Source organism: Alosa sapidissima, chromosome 1 (genome assembly GCF_018492685.1).
Source record: "Alosa sapidissima isolate fAloSap1 chromosome 1, fAloSap1.pri, whole genome shotgun sequence".
Taxonomy (NCBI): domain Eukaryota; kingdom Metazoa; phylum Chordata; class Actinopteri; order Clupeiformes; family Clupeidae; genus Alosa; species Alosa sapidissima.
In genome coordinates this window covers 12,701,390-12,722,346 of record NC_055957.1, presented here as the reverse complement: position 1 = coordinate 12,722,346, position 20,957 = coordinate 12,701,390, and the positions used below count along the sequence as shown (strand labels likewise).

General features: G+C 44.7%; 1 protein-coding gene across 3 annotated transcripts; it reads right to left on the bottom strand.

Annotated features, from left to right (window-relative positions):
* Positions 1-430: 430 nt before the first annotated feature.
* Positions 431-20,471, bottom strand: usp33 (ubiquitin specific peptidase 33). 3 transcript variants are annotated; one of them, XM_042078230.1, is made up of 24 exons: positions 20,148-20,471; positions 17,258-17,353; positions 16,354-16,407; positions 15,923-15,985; positions 12,998-13,147; positions 12,564-12,669; positions 11,270-11,339; positions 10,153-10,266; positions 9,970-10,048; positions 8,098-8,557; positions 7,536-7,691; positions 7,273-7,385; positions 6,684-6,856; positions 5,951-6,021; positions 5,747-5,780; positions 5,587-5,632; positions 5,060-5,240; positions 4,730-4,856; positions 3,636-3,805; positions 3,212-3,293; positions 2,990-3,098; positions 2,473-2,575; positions 2,137-2,205; positions 431-1,818 (listed from the first exon to the last, which is right to left on the bottom strand). In XM_042078230.1, the coding sequence occupies exons 2-24, from the start codon at positions 17,339-17,341 to the stop codon at positions 1,661-1,663; spliced, it is 2,772 nt and encodes a 923-aa protein (XP_041934164.1). In that variant the 5' UTR covers positions 17,342-17,353; positions 20,148-20,471; the 3' UTR covers positions 431-1,660. The 3 variants fall into 3 exon arrangements, with proteins under 3 accessions (XP_041934164.1, XP_041934241.1, XP_041934308.1); XM_042078307.1 differs by lacking the exon at positions 20,148-20,471 and adding an exon at positions 19,185-19,273; XM_042078374.1 differs by lacking the exons at positions 12,564-12,669; positions 12,998-13,147; positions 15,923-15,985; ... (1 more) ...; positions 17,258-17,353; positions 20,148-20,471 and adding an exon at positions 11,996-12,530.
* Positions 20,472-20,957: the final 486 nt, after the last annotated feature.

The window sequence follows — 20,957 nt, the reverse complement described above, 5'->3', positions numbered from 1 at the left end:
ACATTTCTACTAATAGAAGTGGGCATTTGGGGCCGGGTGCGGCCGTGCCCATTTCCAAAGCTGGTGTGAACACTATAGAGTAATGCAATAGACTGCTATTACTAAAACTGGTTAAAAGTTTTTAACGTTTGACACACTTACAAAGACATGGGTTCTTAGCCTGAATATAAGTAAACCGGTAATTGTGAATCAATGCAGAAACACTATAATACTATATCCCACTGTATCAACAACTCAGAAGAGTTGTAACAAATGTGATGATGGGGCATGGCATTGTCATTCATTTTTGAAAGTACAAAACAAATTTACCCCTGGTTAATACTAAGGTAACCTTGAAAATGATACTGAAGATATTTGTATCAAATGGAGTAAGTAAAAGAATACAGTGTACACTGGAAGCACAAGTTTGGCTTGAACTCCATACACATGGTCAATTTCTTTGCATTTAATGTAATCCAGCCAAGAAAAATATAAACAGGACAGACAAAACCATCATTTGAGAAACTTGCATCTGCATTCTTCCCTAGTACAAGTAAGCCACATTCTAAAAATCATCTTTCCAGTCTGAACATTGAAAAAATCGTGCCCTTCAACATTTATGCTTTATCTTGAGATTGCCAGTGGAATAGGTTTTCATAGGTCCATATGAATATGTACATATATTTCAGCTGAGGTGCAAATGTGTGTTGTGTGTATTCTGTACATGTTGAGCAAATCTTGCATGTGCATGCAACTTATGACATCTGTAAATTTCAGATGGCATGGCATATCTTCTAGTGACACCATGTCTGCATATCTCCCTGTTAAGCATGCATGCTTATCGAATTTGGCTTGCCAAACATTTTCTACAAAAAAAGTTTATAAACATTATATTAAATCACACCCTTCTGGGATAAATAACATTTAGCGCATGAACTTGACTTACTTTAAGTACAGGTACATTCAAATACAGATCAGACATTAGTGATAGCATGCGGCATTGAGTCTACAGTACAGTGCAAAAAAAATCTTTCCTGAGACTACTTCATAAGTACTTAGTATCCCTTAAACCTTTTTGATTTTGCTCATCAGAACTGCAAGTAAGAGCTTGCTTCTTTTGTCCACTCACTACAACAACACTTTAGAGAGTATGGAAGGAGCACCTGGACCATTATCTACAGATGCATTGTAATTATTCACTGTATTTGATTACACAAGAACACAAAAGTTCATGTTTGCGCAATTTGGTCATGGAAAGAATGAAACTGTTGCAAATCAATCAAGTCTTCAGCTGCATACAAGAAAATTGAATGCTTCATTTTTTTCTCCATACACAACCAGACAGTGTGACTGTATTCAGTATTCACCAGTGCTGATGGGGTGGGGTGGGGGCTTATATACAAGGACACAATGTGCATTTCTGATCTGTCGCAGTGTTTCTTCTTCACCATCCCGAGTAGATCAGTCAAGAAAGAGGATTTGTGATAGCATGGGGTGGATCAGACAAGCAGACTTCGCTTTGGACACACAAATAAAAGTCAAGTGCAAGGGGAAAAAAAAAAAAAAAAATACAGAGTTTGATTTTTTGTTGTTGTTTCTTTTGCTTCCTCGGTAGGGGGGGCAGGTGCCGTGCCATCAGCCAGGGAATGGGCATGCGGAGCCGGGGCCTGGAGAGTGTGGGCTAGACAGTGCGCGTCTCCACCTCGATTTTCTCCTCCGCCTGGGAGGTGTCCGTCTCCTGGTGGCCCACGCTGGAACGCATGGTCACCACAGGGCCCCCGCCGTGAATGGAATGGAGGAAGTTCCACGTCTCCTCGGAGATCTGACCGGAGTCAGCGCCTGTCCCGGGGAGAGGGGGGACACGTAAAGCTTCATAACACGGTTCTCTTTTTAAAAACAAATTTTCATCAAACTTTAGCTGATTAACTTTAAATTAAACTTTATTTTAGTGGAAATATGCACTTTTTTCAAAATGCAAATTCTTTTCTTTTTAAACAGGTTGACATTTTTGCATAACATCTTTTGTAACAGCATATAAAACAGGTAGCCAGGTGTGGACAATCTGACATGTCTAACCATTAAACCCACACAAAAGGAATTATCCTGTTTACTTTTTTATTTAAAATGACATCATAGATATCGCCTTGCGATGCTTACCTTGTTTGAGTGTGATGTGGCCATTCTTGTTCACTGCAATTTTAGAGTTGTCAATTGGCCCTGGAGGTTCTATGAGGAAGAATAAGAAAGGCCAGTTATTCGAAGTTCGAAGCTAACCATGACATACTTATATTACTAACTGTGGAGTGAACACAGTCCAGATGGCTGTAGCTCCATTTGAAACGATGGAATAGAAATGAATGGAAATTCAGTCCTAAACACCGTGATAATGAACCACCTAATTATACAGACTTTAGTTACACAGAAGAACATTAAACACACATCATGTAATGAGGATAGGCTCACTCCAGGTCCATAGTGCAGGACGTGACTCACCGCTGTCTTTGCCTTTGACAAAGCTCTCCCACTCTCTGAACCAATGCATGCTGATGCAGTAAATGACCACAGCAGACTTCTCCTCCTGGAATGCCTTATTCAGCTACGCAGACGACGGAGAAAAAGGGGGGGGGGGGGGGGGGATAAGATGTCAGATGTACACCAGGATCCGAGTGAGGCAGAACAAAGGCTTTGAAAATAGATCTTCTCCTTCGGTCCACTTTGACTCGATAATACAAAGATCAATCAACACGAGGGGGAGTGCATTAATCCCTCCTCATCCTCTCCTCTGGCCCATTACCTCGTCCCCGCTCCCTCAGAGCAGGAAACTGTAGCTGAAATCAAGTACATTTGCTTTCATAAATTAATGAAGACAGGGGAGTTGTGGGACTAAGACTTACCTCCCTCATAGGACCATCCTTCTCAAGTCCAAATATCCTCCAAATCCCCAAAATGCTCTCATATCTCATATGCACTTCATAATCCTGCACTGTAGGAAATGTGCAAAATGCCCTACCCGGACAAACATGTCCAGCTCAGTCTTGCGTCTCTTCTCCAGCTTCTCGATCTCCATCTGACAAGTGTGGCAGACGTACAAGTGGTTGACAGCAGGCCCTCCTCCATACCTGTGCGTGGTTAAAAAGAGGGACCTTAAGCACCATTTCAAACAGGATGGCCTGTACTGCACCAACGTACTCCCAACACACAAGACAACATGGAGAGGCAAACAAGCTCCCACCTGCTATAGAGATGGTCCCAGACGTTTTGGGGCAGCATCACCACCAGGTCGTCTATGTAAGAGGCCTTGTGTGGCGGCACGCCTACATAGGTTTAGGAGGGAAAATACACTTCATCAGACAAAAATCACAACAAAACACACAGCTTGACATTCTGGGGACATAGACCTAACATATTCATTGTTGTTTTCAAACTGTGTGTGTGTTGTAATGTTTTTTGGGGCCTGTATGCTTGATGAACTGAGATACAACCATGCAGTACCTAAATAATCACCATCAACACTGTTGTATGGCAATAATTAAGTATCTGTATCAGCAACACCTTTCAGAAAGTTTCTTCTATTTATACTTTGTCTAAAGGCAGCCAGGCGCTCCCTGCTTAGACGTCTCTGGTAAAGAGACAGTTGAGGTGAAACGTGACCTTACCGCCATGAGTGCAAAGGAAGTCATTGTTGGAGATGGGTCCTGGCTCGGCAAACGTGCGGAACTTGTTGAGCCATTGGCGCGACACGTAGAACTGCAGGAGGCTAGGCTCCATCATGTTGACCAGGCTGTTGACCCTCCGTCGCTCCTTCAGGGCCTCCTCGTTACTCTTCCTGCGCGGACGGACAAAGGAAAAAGTTGTTTACATTGTGATGGGAGCGGAAGACACATGCACAAGACTCTTGAGGTTGTGTACACAAACACACCTGTGTTAAATTTAAAGGCATTTGGCAATGCAAACAAGTGCACTTACTGTACCCTTACTGTACCCTTAAAAGAAAGAACTGTGCACCATTTACCACAGACAGATACAGCAACAGCTTAATTTAGCATTGGAAACAGCCCAAACATCATCCCACACCATCACTGTCGACAAATCCTTTAGCTGCTCTTTAAAACTGCTGAAGAACAGACACTACGGCAGGAGCAAAGCAAGAGAAACACACCCACACACATCACACTACCCACTTCAACTCTCCTCTACAATAACATCAAGCATTCAAACGCCCATCCGCCCACCATCCCAACCCTTCGCTTTTCCCAGACCACAGGCTGCACTGCGTCCAGCCTTAACAACCTAGCAGTCCAGATCATTAATCACTCCTCTCGAAACCGGCCTGGCGTTACCGAGATGACAGGGCTCAAAGCCATAAAGATGAAGAGTTATGGTCCCATACAGCTACAAGCTTCGGCAAAAGACCAGGTAGAGCAAAATGTCTGCACAGCACAAAGTTTTTACAGCTTCTAGCAATGTGAAACGTTCATGTAAACTACTGATTTGTGAACAGGTGCTCAGCTCACTGACACCTGGGTCATATTTTTTTTTTTACTTTTCTGAAAAAATACGTCGTACAATGACTCAATGATATCCTGGATTGACAAGGATACAAGGAAGTTTATTGTCACATGCATATAGTTACTGGAAGTAAGAAAAGCAGTGAAATTATGTCTGGTGTCAGCCTATTTGTGCATTTATGGGGGGGGGGAGGTAAAAAAATGACATGGAATACACAGCACATTGTAAAAGGGAGTCTTACTTGTAGAATAACACATAGGCCTCCGCATTTTGGACGCAAGATTCCGAGACTTCTGTGACGCTTTGGTCGTCAAACTCGTACCACAGGTTGTTGACGTCGTTCCGACAGTAGGCAATGTAATGGCCACCTATAAAAGCGAGGCGTCACAATTACACACCCCATCAGCTCCAGCAAACACTTGCCAAAGGCCGTGCTAAATCAATGACTATAACTAGTCCATCTGATTCCGAACATTCCAGATTCTAATTCCAGACATTACATCTTTACACAACAAATCACGATGGGACAAACTTCATCAGTTCCATCTGATGTTGAGGCCTGCGGACTTACTGCTGGCGGTGCCGTGGTGGCAGATGACGGACAGCAGGTCATAGCTGCTAGTCTGGGCGGAGCCGTCTTTGGCCAGGAAGGGCTGCAGGTCCAGGCCCTCCAGTGGAAAGGAGACGTGGGTGGAGATCTTGGTGGAAAACATCAGCTCGTGCCTGAAGCGCTTCAGGTGAATACACAGGATCTGCAGGGGGACAGGGAATACAAGACGACAAAAGAGGATAGATATTGTTTCACTGGAATTTCCCCATCTATTAACTGAGGTTTATACATTTCTAAATTTCTTCTATTTTGAGGTTAATACACAGGGGCGAGTTATATGTGGGAATATATTATGCAACGACTGATTCTGATTCACTGGGCAGTCGAGCCCCTTGTGAGCACTCAAACCTGTCTGAAATGTCACCAAACTCTAGCCTTAGATCCTAATAGTCATATTATATTAAAAGTGTTCTGATCAGATTCTGGTCCTCCATATGAATTTGACCGAAATCTGGCTTATTATTTGCTGAGCCATCTGGTCCTCTTACCTCTGGCAGATTCTGCACTTTGCAGAACTTGACCCCATTCCTCAACCTGAGGATGGAACAGAAACATAGATTTTCCTCTTGGTTAATAAATGACACACAGGAACATCCTTCACCTTTGATCTATACACATACAATTTTACATTGGTATGTGCATACTTACTTTTTGCATTTTTCACAGCTATACATATTGTCTCCTGTGGTAACACACACACACACACACACACACACACACACACACACACACACACACACACACACACATACACAATTAATTGAGATACAGTATAATTATGCAGATTAGACACAATAGAAACAATGATGAAGCTTTTGTAAAATAGATTAGAATTGTATTAGAAATCCTTACCCTTCAGTTCATCTCTGGCAAAAAAGGCAGCCAGGCAGTCCTGTAGTGTCACTACAGGTCCCCAGAACCAACTGGCAGAAAGTAGAAATAGCCATTAGACATGCGTAAACAGCACCCCTAACAGTGGAGTGCATGTGCACTTTATTTCAGCGAACTATGCAGAGCACGTTGAAGTGGAAGTATACCTACAAGGATATAATATGATATTTTTTGCTAATAGCCAAGATGCTACTCCTGCGGCAGATCAACAGGAATCTCATTTGCGCTATGCGCATCTCATTTCACGGGTTCAAAGATTTCTGCTTATAGCACGGAGCCCCCTCACCACGCAACCCACTAGTTTGGCTGATTCTCAGCATCTGATTTACATGACATTATCTGACAGCCATGTTTTCTTCAATGCTACTGCACATGGCAACGCAATGCAATGCCCTACATGAAAAATATATATACGGCCTTGCCATTAAGCAGTGTATATATAGTATAAGGTATAGTAAACCTTTAGAATGTAGTCCCATGTAGTCATGCTAGACAAACTATTCCAACTTGCCATTCAATGAATAAAAGAAAATCTCTTTCTCCTAAAACCAGCAACATTTGGAAGAGCTAAACTTTGCCTTCATCCAACTTCCTCAGCCAACAGACAGCAAATAAGTGCCTTTTTTCCTAAGACTCCGGTCTGGCGGCTGAATCCAGGCCTCCGAGACCAGGGCCACACCGAGCAGAGCCCCACCTCTTGATGTACTCCATGACGAAGGCGATCCAGCCCTGCGGGGCGTAGGCCTCGCCACAGGAGCCCACCTTCACCAGCGCCGTCTGGTGAGAGGACGAGTGCAGCTTGGCCAGGTCCTCCTTCCCCGGGATGGGCAGCGAGATGTCCTGGAAGTTCTCCAAGGTGACGGACACCTATGGCAGAGCGAGACAGGAGTGGGTGGGTGGGTGGGGGATGATGGGACAGTGACAATATTCCCAAGGGGCTTCCATATTAACAAGAAGTGAGTCATGCGTCAAAAGCTGCTTTCCAGTGGATGAGTAATACACAGCTCCCCATCTGGACACGTGCCCTCCAGCTGTACACAACGCTAATGCTAATTACAGGGCCAATGCAACAAGGCTGAAGTAGCGATCACTCAGCCTGACCGAGCAATGACAACGTGCCCCCATATTTAAATAGAGTTGTTACAGCAGCAGCCTACAGAGCAGAGCAGTGGAAAGACCTGAAAGCCCTGGCTGAAAAAGCTTGGTGTATTGCCTCATATATATATATATATATATACCCATTTGTGGTCAGGCAGAGTGACTAACACACACAGAACACTCACCCTGTCACAGGTCAGACATTGGACCGAGCTGACGATAGTGCCGTCAAAGACGTCCGAGATCACACTGCGGTACTTTCGCTGACGTTTACTCTTGGTCGGCGCAAACATGGGCACTGCAGGGAGAGGATTTCACACACAGAAAGACCAATGAGCACGGGCACGCTGATGCGCAACGAAAATGTCAACAAGAGAGAGGAAAAATGTTTGAGAGCAAAGGACCACTGGAACACTGGACAGCAGTCGGGGCTCGGTGCTGCGGTCACCTTTCTTGTGAGCGGTGGCGAGGCTGGGCCACATGGCGGCTGATTTGGGGGGGCTGCTGGAGACCTTGGGGAGCATGGGGTCAGCGAGAGTGGGGCTCTGCAGCCGGGGGACGACGTGGCTGCTGCTGCTACTGACCTGCGACTCAGGACAGGGGTCTGAAACACACAGCAGCGAGAGAAGCCTTAAGCAGCCGGCACAGCCACAGTGGAAAAATCAGCAGCTCACTCAGTATCCAATATCAACACAGAAAGATAAGAAGCCCAAACCAAGGGCCACAGCCAAATGACATTTCTGAGAGCGAAACAACCATCCCTGTTTTTTTGTTTTTTTTTTCCAATCATAAATAAATGACTGGCATTTTCCACAGAGAATGTGCCATTATTAAACAGTGAAAAAGCCTTTGCAATGCCAACAAATTGGACAGACAGACATTGAGAAGGACAAAACCTGAAAGAGCCAAAAGCACATAGCACAGCACACAGCTAACTGACAGACCAATAACAAACCATAAAGCCTTTGTGTGTGTGTGTGCAGTGAGGTGACCGTGGTTGTCCGTGGTACCTGTGTTGCGGCTCTTGATGGCCCCCTGGCTGCTGATGATGGGCGTGGGTTCACTGGCCGTGTCCACGTCCTTGTCCAGGTCGGTGTGGGAGCCGGCGCGGTAAAGGTCGTTGATCAGATTCTTCTCCTTCTGCCACTGCCGGTTGGCCTGTGCCTCGTCCGGGATCAGCAGCTCCGCCTCGTTGGACTCGCCAGCCAAGCGGTGAGCTTCGACCCCGCCGCCCGCGCCCATGCCAGTGACCGGTTCTCCTGCCGCATCGCTGTCGGCGCGCTCGCTGCTGCCGCAGGACTCGCAGGACTGGAAGTCGTTGTCGGACTGGCTGCGGCTGTCACTGCAGTCCTCCGCCATGCCCTCCTCCATCGCCACCACCGAGCCGTTCTGGTCTTCTGGCTCCAGGATGGCCTCCTTAAGCTCCTCATGCAGCTGGTCCATCAAGCAGCGCAGGAACTCCTGGGAGTCCTGTACCGGGGAGCGTGTACACACACACACACACACACACACACACACACACACACACACACACACACACACACACACACACACACACAATCACTACAAAGGCAGTGAATGGACCATTTATTTATTTTTGTCTAGTTTAGTCTCCTCTTGGGACTCACAGATGCAGCAGTGGATCACAAATATGATGAAATACCTTCTCACTGGTACACTTACATCAGAAAAGAGAGGGATGTTGTACCAAGGGGACATCAGTAAAATAGTAGATGGCCTGACAGATACATCATCATATTTTCTTCACTGGCACAGCCTTATTTAAACAAGACACCCTTACAGATGTGATGCAATGATGTGAAAGAAGTCCTCCCAAAGAGCACCGACCTCCAGACTCCTGTTCTTGTCTCAGCACACTAGAACTGTGCACTGCACAACAAGATGGGGAGGGCATCCATCCTTAAAGGGACAGCCCAGACAAAACACCCCACTGTTGATGGCCAGTGGCTCAGCCCTGACACGGTCTTCCCCTTCCCTAGGTGATGGATGAGAGTCCAGCCCCTCTGAGTGACATTACTGGCAGTGGGTCCAACTCAGGCCTCCCCTCCTCCCCCATCACCACCGTGCACCTTGCAGTCTTTCACTCGTCAACATGCTAAATGTCCACTCGCCTGAGGCATCACTGATAAATATTCACCAGCGGCCACCACTGTGAAAACTCGGTGGCCAGCTTTAAAGCATGCGCCAACACGCAGCACTCAGCCAAATGGCCCTGGCAGACAGATGGGCAGGCTCCGTACTGCTGGGAACGGAAGGACAAGCTCTCCAAATAGGAGGCGCAGAAGGTTTCCTTTTCCTCAACAAAGTACGCAAAGTACGCAACAATTGAGTCTCTCTCTCTCTCTGTGTGTGTGTCTCCATGATGCATATGAGAAGTTTCCTCATTTAGAAGGGCTACGGTAGAATAAATTAGATTGCTGGAACAACACAGGAAGGGGTGGTGGTGATGTGCTGTGTGGAGAAGTGGTACACTACGGTGTGGCTGAATGCAACCTTTCTGAGGGCATCAGCCAAGCCTTTGGGTGCAGGCCACACTCTGTGAGGATTCATTAAAGGCCACTATAGTCACGGAGGCAGATCAAGCACTGATCTTGCTCTAGGGACTGGTTTCTACAGCAACTAAACAAGTGCGGCAACAACCACATTATGGCAATTACTTCCAAAGCACCATTACTTTCTAAAACCCACTTAATGAAAGGGAAAGAGAGATGTGATTGTGATCATAAATGTTCAGTTAGGGCTCTTTATTTTGGAATGAAGAATACATTATCATACAAGAATTATAAAACATCACATGCAAAGAATCTATGCTCTGACAAATGAACTGAATGCATTTTGTCTGAGGGGAAAAAAGAACAAACCTGTTGTGAGTATCCTCTGAACATAGGGTTGATTGACTTGATTCCCTGGAACAGATTTGTGGGCACAACATAGGAAGGCCTGCAGAGGAAAAACAACGTCTCCATTACAGAGGCTCCCTGCATGTGTGAAAACTGAGCAACACTCAATCACTGATAATGAAACAGAGGCTTTTAAGCACACACCTGCTTTTGTGCCAGAGGTCTAGGACCAGCTTCTGGTAGCTCTTGCAGAGTGCTGGCTTCTTGTCGGTTCTCACAAGGCCACCACAGTCCAGGAAGAACTGGGTCAGAGGAGGACTGTGCCAGAGGAAAGAGGAAGTGTTAAATATCAAACGCAAAGGTCTTCAGTACCGAAGCAAGAATAGTCAATTTAGCTTTCATTCATTTTGTCAGTGTGTAAGTAGGTAAATAAATAAATGTGTGAAAAAAGAGAAAGAAAAAAAATATTCCAGTTTGCTATGCACCTGCCTCTGCAGTGAGTTTCCCCCTCATTACTCAATCAAGTTCTGTCAATCAAGTCCTCCATCAGCATTGCACATTTTGCCCCACTTTACTTCAGAGCCATTTCACACACGACTCCGGTTTGACCATATCTCTCCGAATCCGCATTCCCCAGCCCATCTTCCTTGATGCCTCACATCTGCCCCCTCTGTGCGCACAGAGTGCTTCTGTGCATTAGGGGGAATATGCACTCAAATAGCCCATGGCCTTAGGTTACACGGAGGCAGCTGCCCGTTGCCTCAGGGGCATGAGTGTAATAAGACCTCCCCAGACAATGTCCCCCAAGCAGGCAAGTCCTCAAGACCCAATCGAACGGTGAAACTTAATGAAAGCCAAGACGGACTGAGCAGAAAAGAGTGAGTGACTGAGTGAGAGAGAGAGAGAGAGAGAGAGAGAGAGAGCAAGAGAGAGAGAGAGAGAGAGCAAAAGAGAGAGAGAGCAAGAGAGAGAGAGAGCAAGAGAGAGAGAGAGAGAGAACAAGAGAGAGAGAGAGAGAGAGAGAGAGAGAGAGAGAGAGCAAGAGAGAGAACAAGAGAGAGAGAGAGCAAGAGAGAGAGAGAGCAAGAGAGAGAGAGAGGAGACATATTCGATCTGAACACACCCAGAGGGCAGAACAAAAGGCCATCTTGACTGTCTTAAGTGGTGCACAGTACTGCAGCGATTTGCACAGGATCCCTCTCCAATAGCTAGACACAAAGTTCTTTTTTGCTAATTCAAAACCACACACCAACAGAAACCAACAGTGCTGATCTGAGCTTGGCTGCTGGGTGGGAAACGAGCAGCTCTGTGTGATTCTCACCAGTTGGAGAGGGCCTGCAGCGCTGCATTCATGTAGCAGGTGTTCCCAATGTTCTTCAGCCCGGTCAAACCTGTGCAAGCGAGATAAGAGCAGCTTCACAAACATGGTCACCAGGCACATATATACAGGTCGCACAGATTATTTGAAGGCCTTTAAGGGTTGTTCACACCGGGAACAATAACTAACTATAACGATAACGATAAAAGGTACCACGCTGACCAACGATAAGGAAAGTCTCTCCTCGTGTTGATGAATGAGATGGCTAAAATTTGATGGATTCTGATTGGCTCTCAGCCTTCTATCGTTGTCAAAATCGTGACAATGTGATCCCCGACGATATCGCTCTTCATGTTGTTATCGTTAATAGCTTATGTGTGGACGTTGTCATTCATATTAGCTAGACCGATACTGTTTTGACGTTACCGTTAGCTATCGTTCTTGGTGTGAATGGCCCTCTATTCTGTTGAACATACTGAAGGTATTTCCTTCCTATGAAAGACCCCTTATTGTATGAATTTATCAACATTATAAAGACATTATAATGTACATGAGTCAATGAAGTTTCACATAAAAAAGATAGCTATTCAGAACCTTAGGGTGTGCTTAGGAGAAAAATACTGTTGTACTGATTTAAAGTGCAGTGCAGACTTGGACTTTATTGAGCTTAATCTTACTCTGCTGTGTATGTCAACATTGTGATGCTGTAACTCATTGAAATATGCTCGCCTGTCTCTCTAGCCTGGCCCCGCCCGCCTAGTATCTCCACTCATTTTCATTTCACTGAGATACTAGTCTGGCTCCTCTCAACGTGTTTACGCTTCCCTCAGCCACCAGGATGGAGGGCCAATCAGCGACGAGAGGGGATGACGTTAGTTTCGAAATCAAAAGTGGCTGTGGTAAACGGTAGGAGCAACGCCTGCAAACATCAAAAAATTGCAGTCGGAGGAATGTGTAAATTTATACAGCAAAGGTAAATACATTGTTTCCTGACTGCCAATGCTGTTTATTATCAGTTTGTAAAGGTTAGGCGAAGTAGGAAGAAACATTAGAAATCCCTGATCAATGTAATTGAAATCATTGATCCAGCCCAACCAAAGTTAACGCAGTCTATACCCATTACGATGCTACAGTTGGAAACATTTCCTAAGTGTGAGTACCTAGACTCTTTTACAAAGTGAAACGAAGTAGTGCGTCTGGTAAAACCAGGCTAATGTCTCTCATGGCAACCCTTGTCTTTGGTCTGCTGGTTAGTGACACTGTTGTCCACTGAAGACATGAGGAACTGTGCGGTTACCTCTGGTGCGGATGTCGTCCTCCTCCTCCGTCTCCATGTCCAGGTCTTCACAGGGCACAGCTGGCTGCACCCTCAGGGAGGTGGGGCTGCCTGGCACCCTGCTCTCCTGCAGAGGGCCATTGGAAGAGATCCATGAATCCATGGGTGGTACAAACAAGCCTACGCACTCTTTCACCAGCTCACAAATAACTCTGATTACTCCACTTCCCCTTTTCTCTCCCTCCCGCTCCCCCTCATCTTACTATTCCATACTGTTACTTTTCACCCGGTCGTCATGCAAGGCCAACTTGCTATCTATAGCTCATCCTAAAGCATGACAAGAGACCCTTCAAAGAGCCTGGCAGAGGTGGAGGTCACCCAGCATGCCAGGGCTGACCACTCAAGACAGGCACAGTGCTGTGGATGGCGGCTCGGTGGGTGGGCGGGTGGCTTACCTGGCTGGGTGTAGGGAGAGGAGAGAGGGGCTTGGTGCTGGGCACAGGGGAGCGCGGGCCCAGCTTGCGCTCCAGGAACACCTCCTTCCCACAGGCATAGCACCACACCCTCAGCGTGGTCAGGTTCACCGTCAGGTTGTGCCTCGTGTCCTACAGAGGACAGGGAGTGAGAGCCAGAGATTAATCCACTCAGCAAAATTTACTCATGGACACACACACACACACACACACACACACGGTCTCTGTACACATGTTGTGTGTTCTTGATAGCGCAAAACCAACTCACGCTGATTTTAATCTCGTCATTATCAAGCAGGGGATACGTACAAAAGCGAATGACATAACAGTGCGTAACAAATCAGAGAAAGGGTGAAACAAAACACTGATATCCTTATCTGTCAGCTGAGGACACACCCACACACACACCTTAGCAAAACAAAGCACATGAGAAAAGCATGTGCCCACACACAGCACATCATAAAAACTGGAGAAGAAAAACCAGCCGGGCAGGAGCCCTCAGCTCTCCATCTGCTCCCCTGGTGCTTCACCTTCAATCTCCATCTTAGACCCCAAGAGAGCACAGTGTTCCTGGCTAATAACACGGGCCAAGCCCCCTGCACCAGAGAGCATATGGCAGTATGGAGTCTAGTCAGTATGGCCCCCTCGGCCCCAGCCCACCCCACTCTAACTAGCCTGGCACGGGACCGGAAGGAGACTAGCCCTTTTTTTCTGAAACAATGACACAAAACTAGAATAGAACAATAGGGTCCAGTCAGTGCTACAGGAGCTACCTGTATGCCAAAGCAGAGCATAACGTAAGCCTACATTCACTGTGGGGCAACTTTCTGTACATGGATGAAGGTTAGTCCTAAACTTAAAGCTTTTCTTCCCAAAGGAGATTTTCATTGAAGTTCTCTTTTAGTCCGAGACCTGATAAGAAAAACAGAAGTGGACACTGTCTGAATGTAGCTGCTGAGCCCCATCTGCACGGAGGCTACGAGGGTCTGCACGGGCGATCAGACAGACAGACAGACAGACAGACAGACAGGCCGCAGCTGGTCTGCACCAGAGTGGCCTGCATTATTCATGTGGTCAGATTAGCTTTCAGCAGGAGCTCGCACAAACACAGCAATGTCAAAGCCACTCCGCAGCCTCTCTGTTAGAGCCCCCCTAAAGACAATCGTCTAACAAAACTATTACACTATTGTTTGAGACACACCACATCAGAAATAATTATATCTCTGGAATTGAGCTGGAATGTGTTTAAACATGATAAAGTCTTCCATCATAGCCCCTGCAGTGTAAGATCTGCTCACGCTAAGGAGTGAGGTCACACGGCATTGTTAGCCACTGCTCTTATTTATAACACTATTGACTGTTGTTTTAGTTGTGAATTGGCTTGTGTAACCAAGATGTGGTGGGGGAAAAAAACTAAACTCCCGATCCTATTACGGGTGTTGCACATTATGCTTTAAGATATGGGCCTTACACCACTACTCCCAACTGTGGACTAATCCTGCCTGCCTTCCACTGGGAGAGAGGGAGAGAGAGAGTGAGCAAGAGAGTGAGAGAACAAGAGAGAGAGAGAGAGAGAGCTCTCGACTGAGCCTCATTCACATGCCTCACTCTCTTTCCCTCTGGCGTCCTACTTTGATCTCTGTCACTGCGCACTGCAGATTAGCCAATCACGGATGGAGGCACAGGCTGGCCTCCGAGGGGGTAACAGCACTAATTAAGGCTGCCTGTTTCAGTTAAGGACCCGACTCACCCAAAGGCAAATAAAGGAAACGTTCATGACAATGTTGAGTTCTTATACAGCACCCTCAAGGCCCACAAACCTACCGAGCGTTCACAAAGGTTCAGCAGCACACTAACAAGCAGACAAAACCACATCCAAACCCTTCCTGCTTGCATAGTGAGAAGCAGGTGAAACATCACAAGGCAGGTATGTACAATTCTCCCTCGCCCAAGCATACAAATCAATTGCTGAAATTTTCCTATGGATGCGAACATTTATTCTCTCGATTTGAGTGAATTTATAGAAACCGGTCTTGCAATCACAGAGATTCAGGGAGAACGAGAAAGAGGGAGGGAGGGAGGGGGAGGGATAGAGAGAAAATGTAGGTTATTATGTCTCCACAGACCTAGGCTGACTAAGGAGTGCAGCACCACCAAAGAGGCGGCATTACAGGGGGATTTGTGGAGGGGGGGGGGGGGGGGGGGGGGACTCACTGATGAATATGGAACACTGATTAATAATGGATGATCCAATTGAGCCCCTACAACCACATTTTCAGACGCTGACTCTTACAAGTACTGCTTACCAGCTCGGTCTCAAAGGGAGAGAAATGCTAAGCAACGAGTAGCGCTGTGAAAATCTTTCATATACTTTGCCCTGGCTAATCTTTCAACAGACTGAAAATTACTGTTGTTTCAGTCAGCTGTACTTAGACATCTAATGAAATTACTTAAAGTTATTTCGAACTTAAAGTAAGTGATCACAGGGTGCAAGTGCACTGTGGTTAAAAATAAATCCAGTGCCCTTTTGGTTCATTTTTAACCATGACAAGGAAAGACTATTGGCTTATTTATGTAAGAGCACAGGGCCTATGTGTAATAGCAAATGGGTGAAAGCTCACTGGACTGGCAATGCATGCCCACTCTTTTTTTTTTTACTGTGACTTCAGCCACATCAATTCTGTTCCATCTGGAGTTCAACAGATATGATGCACTAAAGTGAATGTACTGTATATTTCTGCTACCAAGACCGCATGATGCTCAGTGTATTTCACACATGCTACAAAAAGCTGACATCAGCACCAGTACTACTCCCTCTCCCCAACTATTTGTGCCATGGGGTGGGGTGGGGTGGGGGTGCACTGCAGCATGTGTGTGCATGCGCAGCTCAACCCATCATTCACTCACCTGAGAGTGGACAGTGCTGTGGTCAGCGTGGGACTCTCCGCAACCCACATAGGCACAGCCATTCTGCAGACAGGAGAGAAAACACACGAACACACACACACACACAGGCGTTTACGACAGGCAAACGACTCCATTACAGCAAAAACGGGCATGAGCCCACTCAGCAAAATGGTGGAAAAGGAAATGCATTGACTAGCCCGGTTCTCTCTAAGTGCCAAAGCAGCACTCATTAGTAAACCTGGAAGCAGTCAAGTACACAGTGTTCAGGACTGCATATAACACTGTAATGCCTTCTCGTCATGGGCCATTAAATCTTTAAATGAAACACTGCTGACAAACTTAATAATTCTGGAGGTGGTGGTGGTGCAACGCTACATTACGATGGCAGTTAAAGCAGTGAGGGAGAACTTGTCCAGTCCAGGGCCACTTACCTCTAAGCAAGCCCAGAGGTTTGGTCCACCAACTTTGCAGTCCTGGCACTGGCCCTGGGAACATGCAGGGAAGAGAGGGCAATGAACTGTGATGCACTGAACATGCTGACTGCAACACAGAGAATTCTATTACAACCCAACAGTCACAATCCTACAGAACATCCCAAAGCAAAGCATTTAAGATGGTGCTGCTATTGCATTTGGCCTCCACTGGCTTACTGGAAGGACAAAAATAGTTACTGCAGGTTCATGCCTTAGTGATAAAATGTCTGTTTCCTTTTTATATCCTTTCTTTCTGTTTTTATGGATATATCTATTATCACCAGGCTCTAGATTGCTGAAGTACTTTCAAAAGAGGTTTGTGTAAATTGTGTCTCTGTTCCCCTCATGCCACTCAGACAGAGGGCAACTCCACCACAGGTGGCAGGCCTTTAGTGCCGGCCATCTCCGGCTTACCACCTCACTGAATGCCTGCAGATCAGTAAGATGTGGGGGGAGAGAGAGCTTGGGACAGGAAGAAGCTACCAAACAAATCACCTGACGTTTAATGTGTACAGACAGTTTAATCCAACAGATTATGTTGGTTACGCAAATTATAAATGGACAGGCAAGAATATTGAACAGTTGTAACATCAGAAGGAAGTTGGAATGACAGAAATGTAATGAAATCAAAAGAAAGGTGATTTGATGTGACTAAACCTGTATCCATTTAACAGAATCAATTTTACCCATACAAATCTGAAGTTAACCCATCCCCTCTTGCAGTTCAAAATTGACATTAAAAAGTTGGATGGAAACCTGGCTTGTGTATGCGTTACATTGGAAGGTCAAGAGGACCAAATCAATTTGTCAGCACAGGAAAATCCTTGGCCACTGACAGTGTCATTGTGCGGGCCATACTCACATGAGACTTCTGGATGAGCTCCTCTTTGGTGATCTCACCTACACACTCAAGGTGAGGACAGTCACTGCTCGACCCCAAAGGCATCACTCACACACACTGCCAGATGGATGAAGGAAAGACATGGGACAGGAACAAAAGAACAAAGAAAAAGACACAAGTCAGTTCTGTTGCTGTACAAATAACACTCTCTTTGATTTTTTGTGAATATACCTGTCCTGATCATGACATTTTAGTTGATGATTAATTGCCATAGAAACAATTAGAATTAACTATATAACTGTCTTCATCTTCCAGTATTATAGTATAAGCCTCATCATAGTATAATAATACACGTAGGCCTACATCTTATGAAGTAGAGTCAGTTATATATTTACACCTTACATTACACCAGCATTATCCAGAAAAGCATAAAGCTCAAAATATCACTGTTTGGGGAATCTCATTAAAGCTGCATTAAAAGGGAGCTACAGTGTGCTGACTTAATATACTTTTTCATGTTGCATTGCCTTGGCTCCAGCACCTGCATTCCCTTGTGATACAGTTTTGACAATTCTTGAATTGTTCTAGTGTCAAACGGCTGATATCTATTGCCATTCTAATATAATAAAAGTGTGTTATATCAATAGGCCTACTGTTCAATTGTATACTGGCATGTAATGTGTAATTTTGTATGCAATATTGTAACAGTAGGCCTATATTCATAAGCAGTTTAGGCTATAATGCTTACTCAAAAGGATTTTTTAAAATATTTGTGAATATAATTATGAACCATTCTGAATGCATTTCTGAAAATATAACAATTATGGTACAAATCCCAATACTACGCTCAAGACACTGATGCTGCATACTTCCCTGTATTTAGGGTTCAATATTATTTTATTCCAAAAAATATATATACGTTTTAGGCGATGAATTGTGTTCTCTATAAAATTAACACATTCACACAACCTAGCAGTGTTATTCCAGTGAACATCTTGACCAGATGCCTCAGATATACCAAAAGAACCAGACAACACATGACATGTCAGGGGACAAGCCCTGAGACTGGAGCAAAGCTCTAACCTCTGGTATAGAATCTCGTGCTTGGGTAACAACAAAGTCAAGGTCAAAGGTAGGCCTAGATTGCAGATAAGAGGCCATGCCAAAAAATACAAAACAATACATTCACTCTCATATCTAGATCTACAGAATACTTCCAAACAAACAATTAAGCCAGCAAAATAAGGGGGGAAATCTTCAGATTCCTTTAGACATATAACACTAGTACTGCCAAACTACAACCGATAGCTGTGAGCTTCCTCTTTGGAACAAGACATGCTTTTTGCCTGTGCAATGCACAGGCAAAAAGCAGTGACAGCCTACAAACTGCAGATATTTCTGTAGGTATTGTGCTAATAGTGAACCTACTATCAAGGCTAAGAATCATTTAGAAGTGCTTAGCGGGGATAGCCTATTCCACTCCTATAAAATGGGAGTGCGTATCAAACGTATATTTTTGGTGAAGAAAAGAAGAAGAAGAAGAAGAAGAAGAAGAAGAAGAAGAAGAAGAAGAGGAAAAGGAAGATTTGCTCCATCAATATAATTTATGACAGCAGTTTATGCTAGAACAATACTATGAAAGTCTTACATCTAACTTGTTGACTAAATAATGATAGCGCTAATGACTTTCACTCCAGTCATACTTGAGCATACAGATGACACTTTAAACTAATCTACACATCTATAGCAAATTCAGTGAAGCTCTCAGGGCTACAGGTGGCATTAAACAAATCCTCTGGGGTTTGTGTACAAAGGGAAAAGGGTACAAATGCGTATAAACCAATTATGCTGACAATGGCAAATATTTTTGATGCCTGAAATTCAAGTATAAATATCTTTCAAGCATCAGCCTACAGTAGCCCACATCCTCATATGACGTTAACGTTACCTTTGATTGAAGCTGGTGCTGATGCTCGTCTGACAGGTCAGCCTTAACGCTGATCGAAACATTAACGTTATCGATTAATAAAAAAAAGGGTACTTTGTAATTTACGTTACCGCAAATCAATGTTACTGTACAAACCATTCCACCACACGTATACAAGAAGGTGACACAGCAGACGTTGACGTTAAATATTTGACATGGGCGTGACAGCAACGTGGTGTTAGATTCAGTGATTTATAATAGAGATTAGACGATTATACGACCCAAATTATTTTACTCAAAGACTCATATATTAGAAACGTTACACCATCATTGGTGGTTAGCTAATGTTACAAATTCAAGTAAGCTAACGTTAGCTTATAACGTAGCCGTTACGATAATGCCGTAGTCAAGCTAGCTCTAACACGTTAATGCTAGCTAACTAGAAGACTGGACGAACCTATTTTACATTAGTTCAAACAAGACGCTTGTGAAGCTTCCGCAATCACCAGATGAACAAAGATGTTATGATGGAAAGACGATGTTTAGGTTAGGGTTACTCTTCATCACAGTGACACCATCGCTACATAGCGGATTGATGACATGCGAATTAGCTAAATTAGCTAGCGACCGAATGGGAAAGGTCTGCAAATGCCGTGCTAACCAGTGAAAGCTGACAAGATCATTTGACAGCCGGCCAACAAAATAGCTAGAAGGCTAACGTTAACCTATCCTAAAAACGTCACCGCTGCAAAGCCAGCATCATTACACAGTGAGCTTAACCTGGCTTCCAAGTTTTTTTTCGGATTCAGATAATTGCATTATTTTTGACACAACTGGGATGTAGAAGCCACAGATAATGTGGCTGGAATAGCTCCAACTAACGTTAGCCGACCAGCTATGGCTAAGATAGATAACGTTAGCTAGTAGCGCTTGCTAGCAAACCTGTCCCCGCAGCAACAACCGCAGCAACCTTTTAAATCTTACCTCCCAGTTAAAGGTAGGATTATTGGGATTAATCGTTCCAGATCGCTACGATATCGGTGTCTTCAAATATTCCGTTACATGCTTGAAATATGACCAGCTTCACCAGTTACATGAAATATTTCACTGATCGACGTAGAGCAGTGTAGGCTAATACAGAACTTCCAGGTTGATCCACCAACGTTTCGCTTAAATGACACTTGCAAGCAGCTCTTTCCGGTTCTGTAATGCTGAAGTGGATGGGAGAAACGATAGTGAAAAATGATACGGTGGCTTCTTTGGCTGTAGCATTCGGAGAGCTATGCCACTGCCATCTACCGGATGATTGGATGATAAACACAATGAACCTTTTCAAACCAATCCCAGCCCAAGCGCCTCCTATTGGAATAAGATAAAACTGCATGTCGTATGTGCTTAGTTACAACTATGAGGCAGGTGTATGCCTGCCAACTGGAATTATATTTTCATTGAAAATGTGATGACAATTTACAGAGACTACCATTTATTTTCTCTTAAAAGGCAATGTTTCCATCCCTTAGGATCTTCTCCGACATATTTCATGTCTGACTAAAAACATAGATAGATACAGTAGAAAGATAGATCGATCGATAGATAGATAGATAGATAGATAGATAGATAGATAGATAGATAGATAGATAGATAGATAATGGCAAATATCATTCTCATGAATGCTGTTGACCAAATCAATGCTCAAACTCTCAAAGTAGATGGTTAGTGCAGACTTAACTGGAAGACACACTTCTCTTTGCTAACAGACATGACCAAATAACAGCGTAATTTGTAAACATAAAA

Bases quoted from the DNA above. Each gene is read 5' to 3' on its own strand.
- usp33 (XM_042078230.1), bottom strand. From the start codon at position 17,341: ATGCCTTTGGGGTCGAGCAGTGACTGTCCTCACCTTGAGTGTGTAGGT. The intron at 15,986-16,353 runs GTAAGTGGCCCT...TCCTGTCTGCAG, and splicing joins ACCTCTGGGCTTGCTTAGAG to AATGGCTGTGCCTATGTGGG. The intron at 5,241-5,586 runs GTAAGAGGACCA...GTCCCCCTGCAG, and splicing joins AAGTGCAGAATCTGCCAGAG to ATCCTGTGTATTCACCTGAA.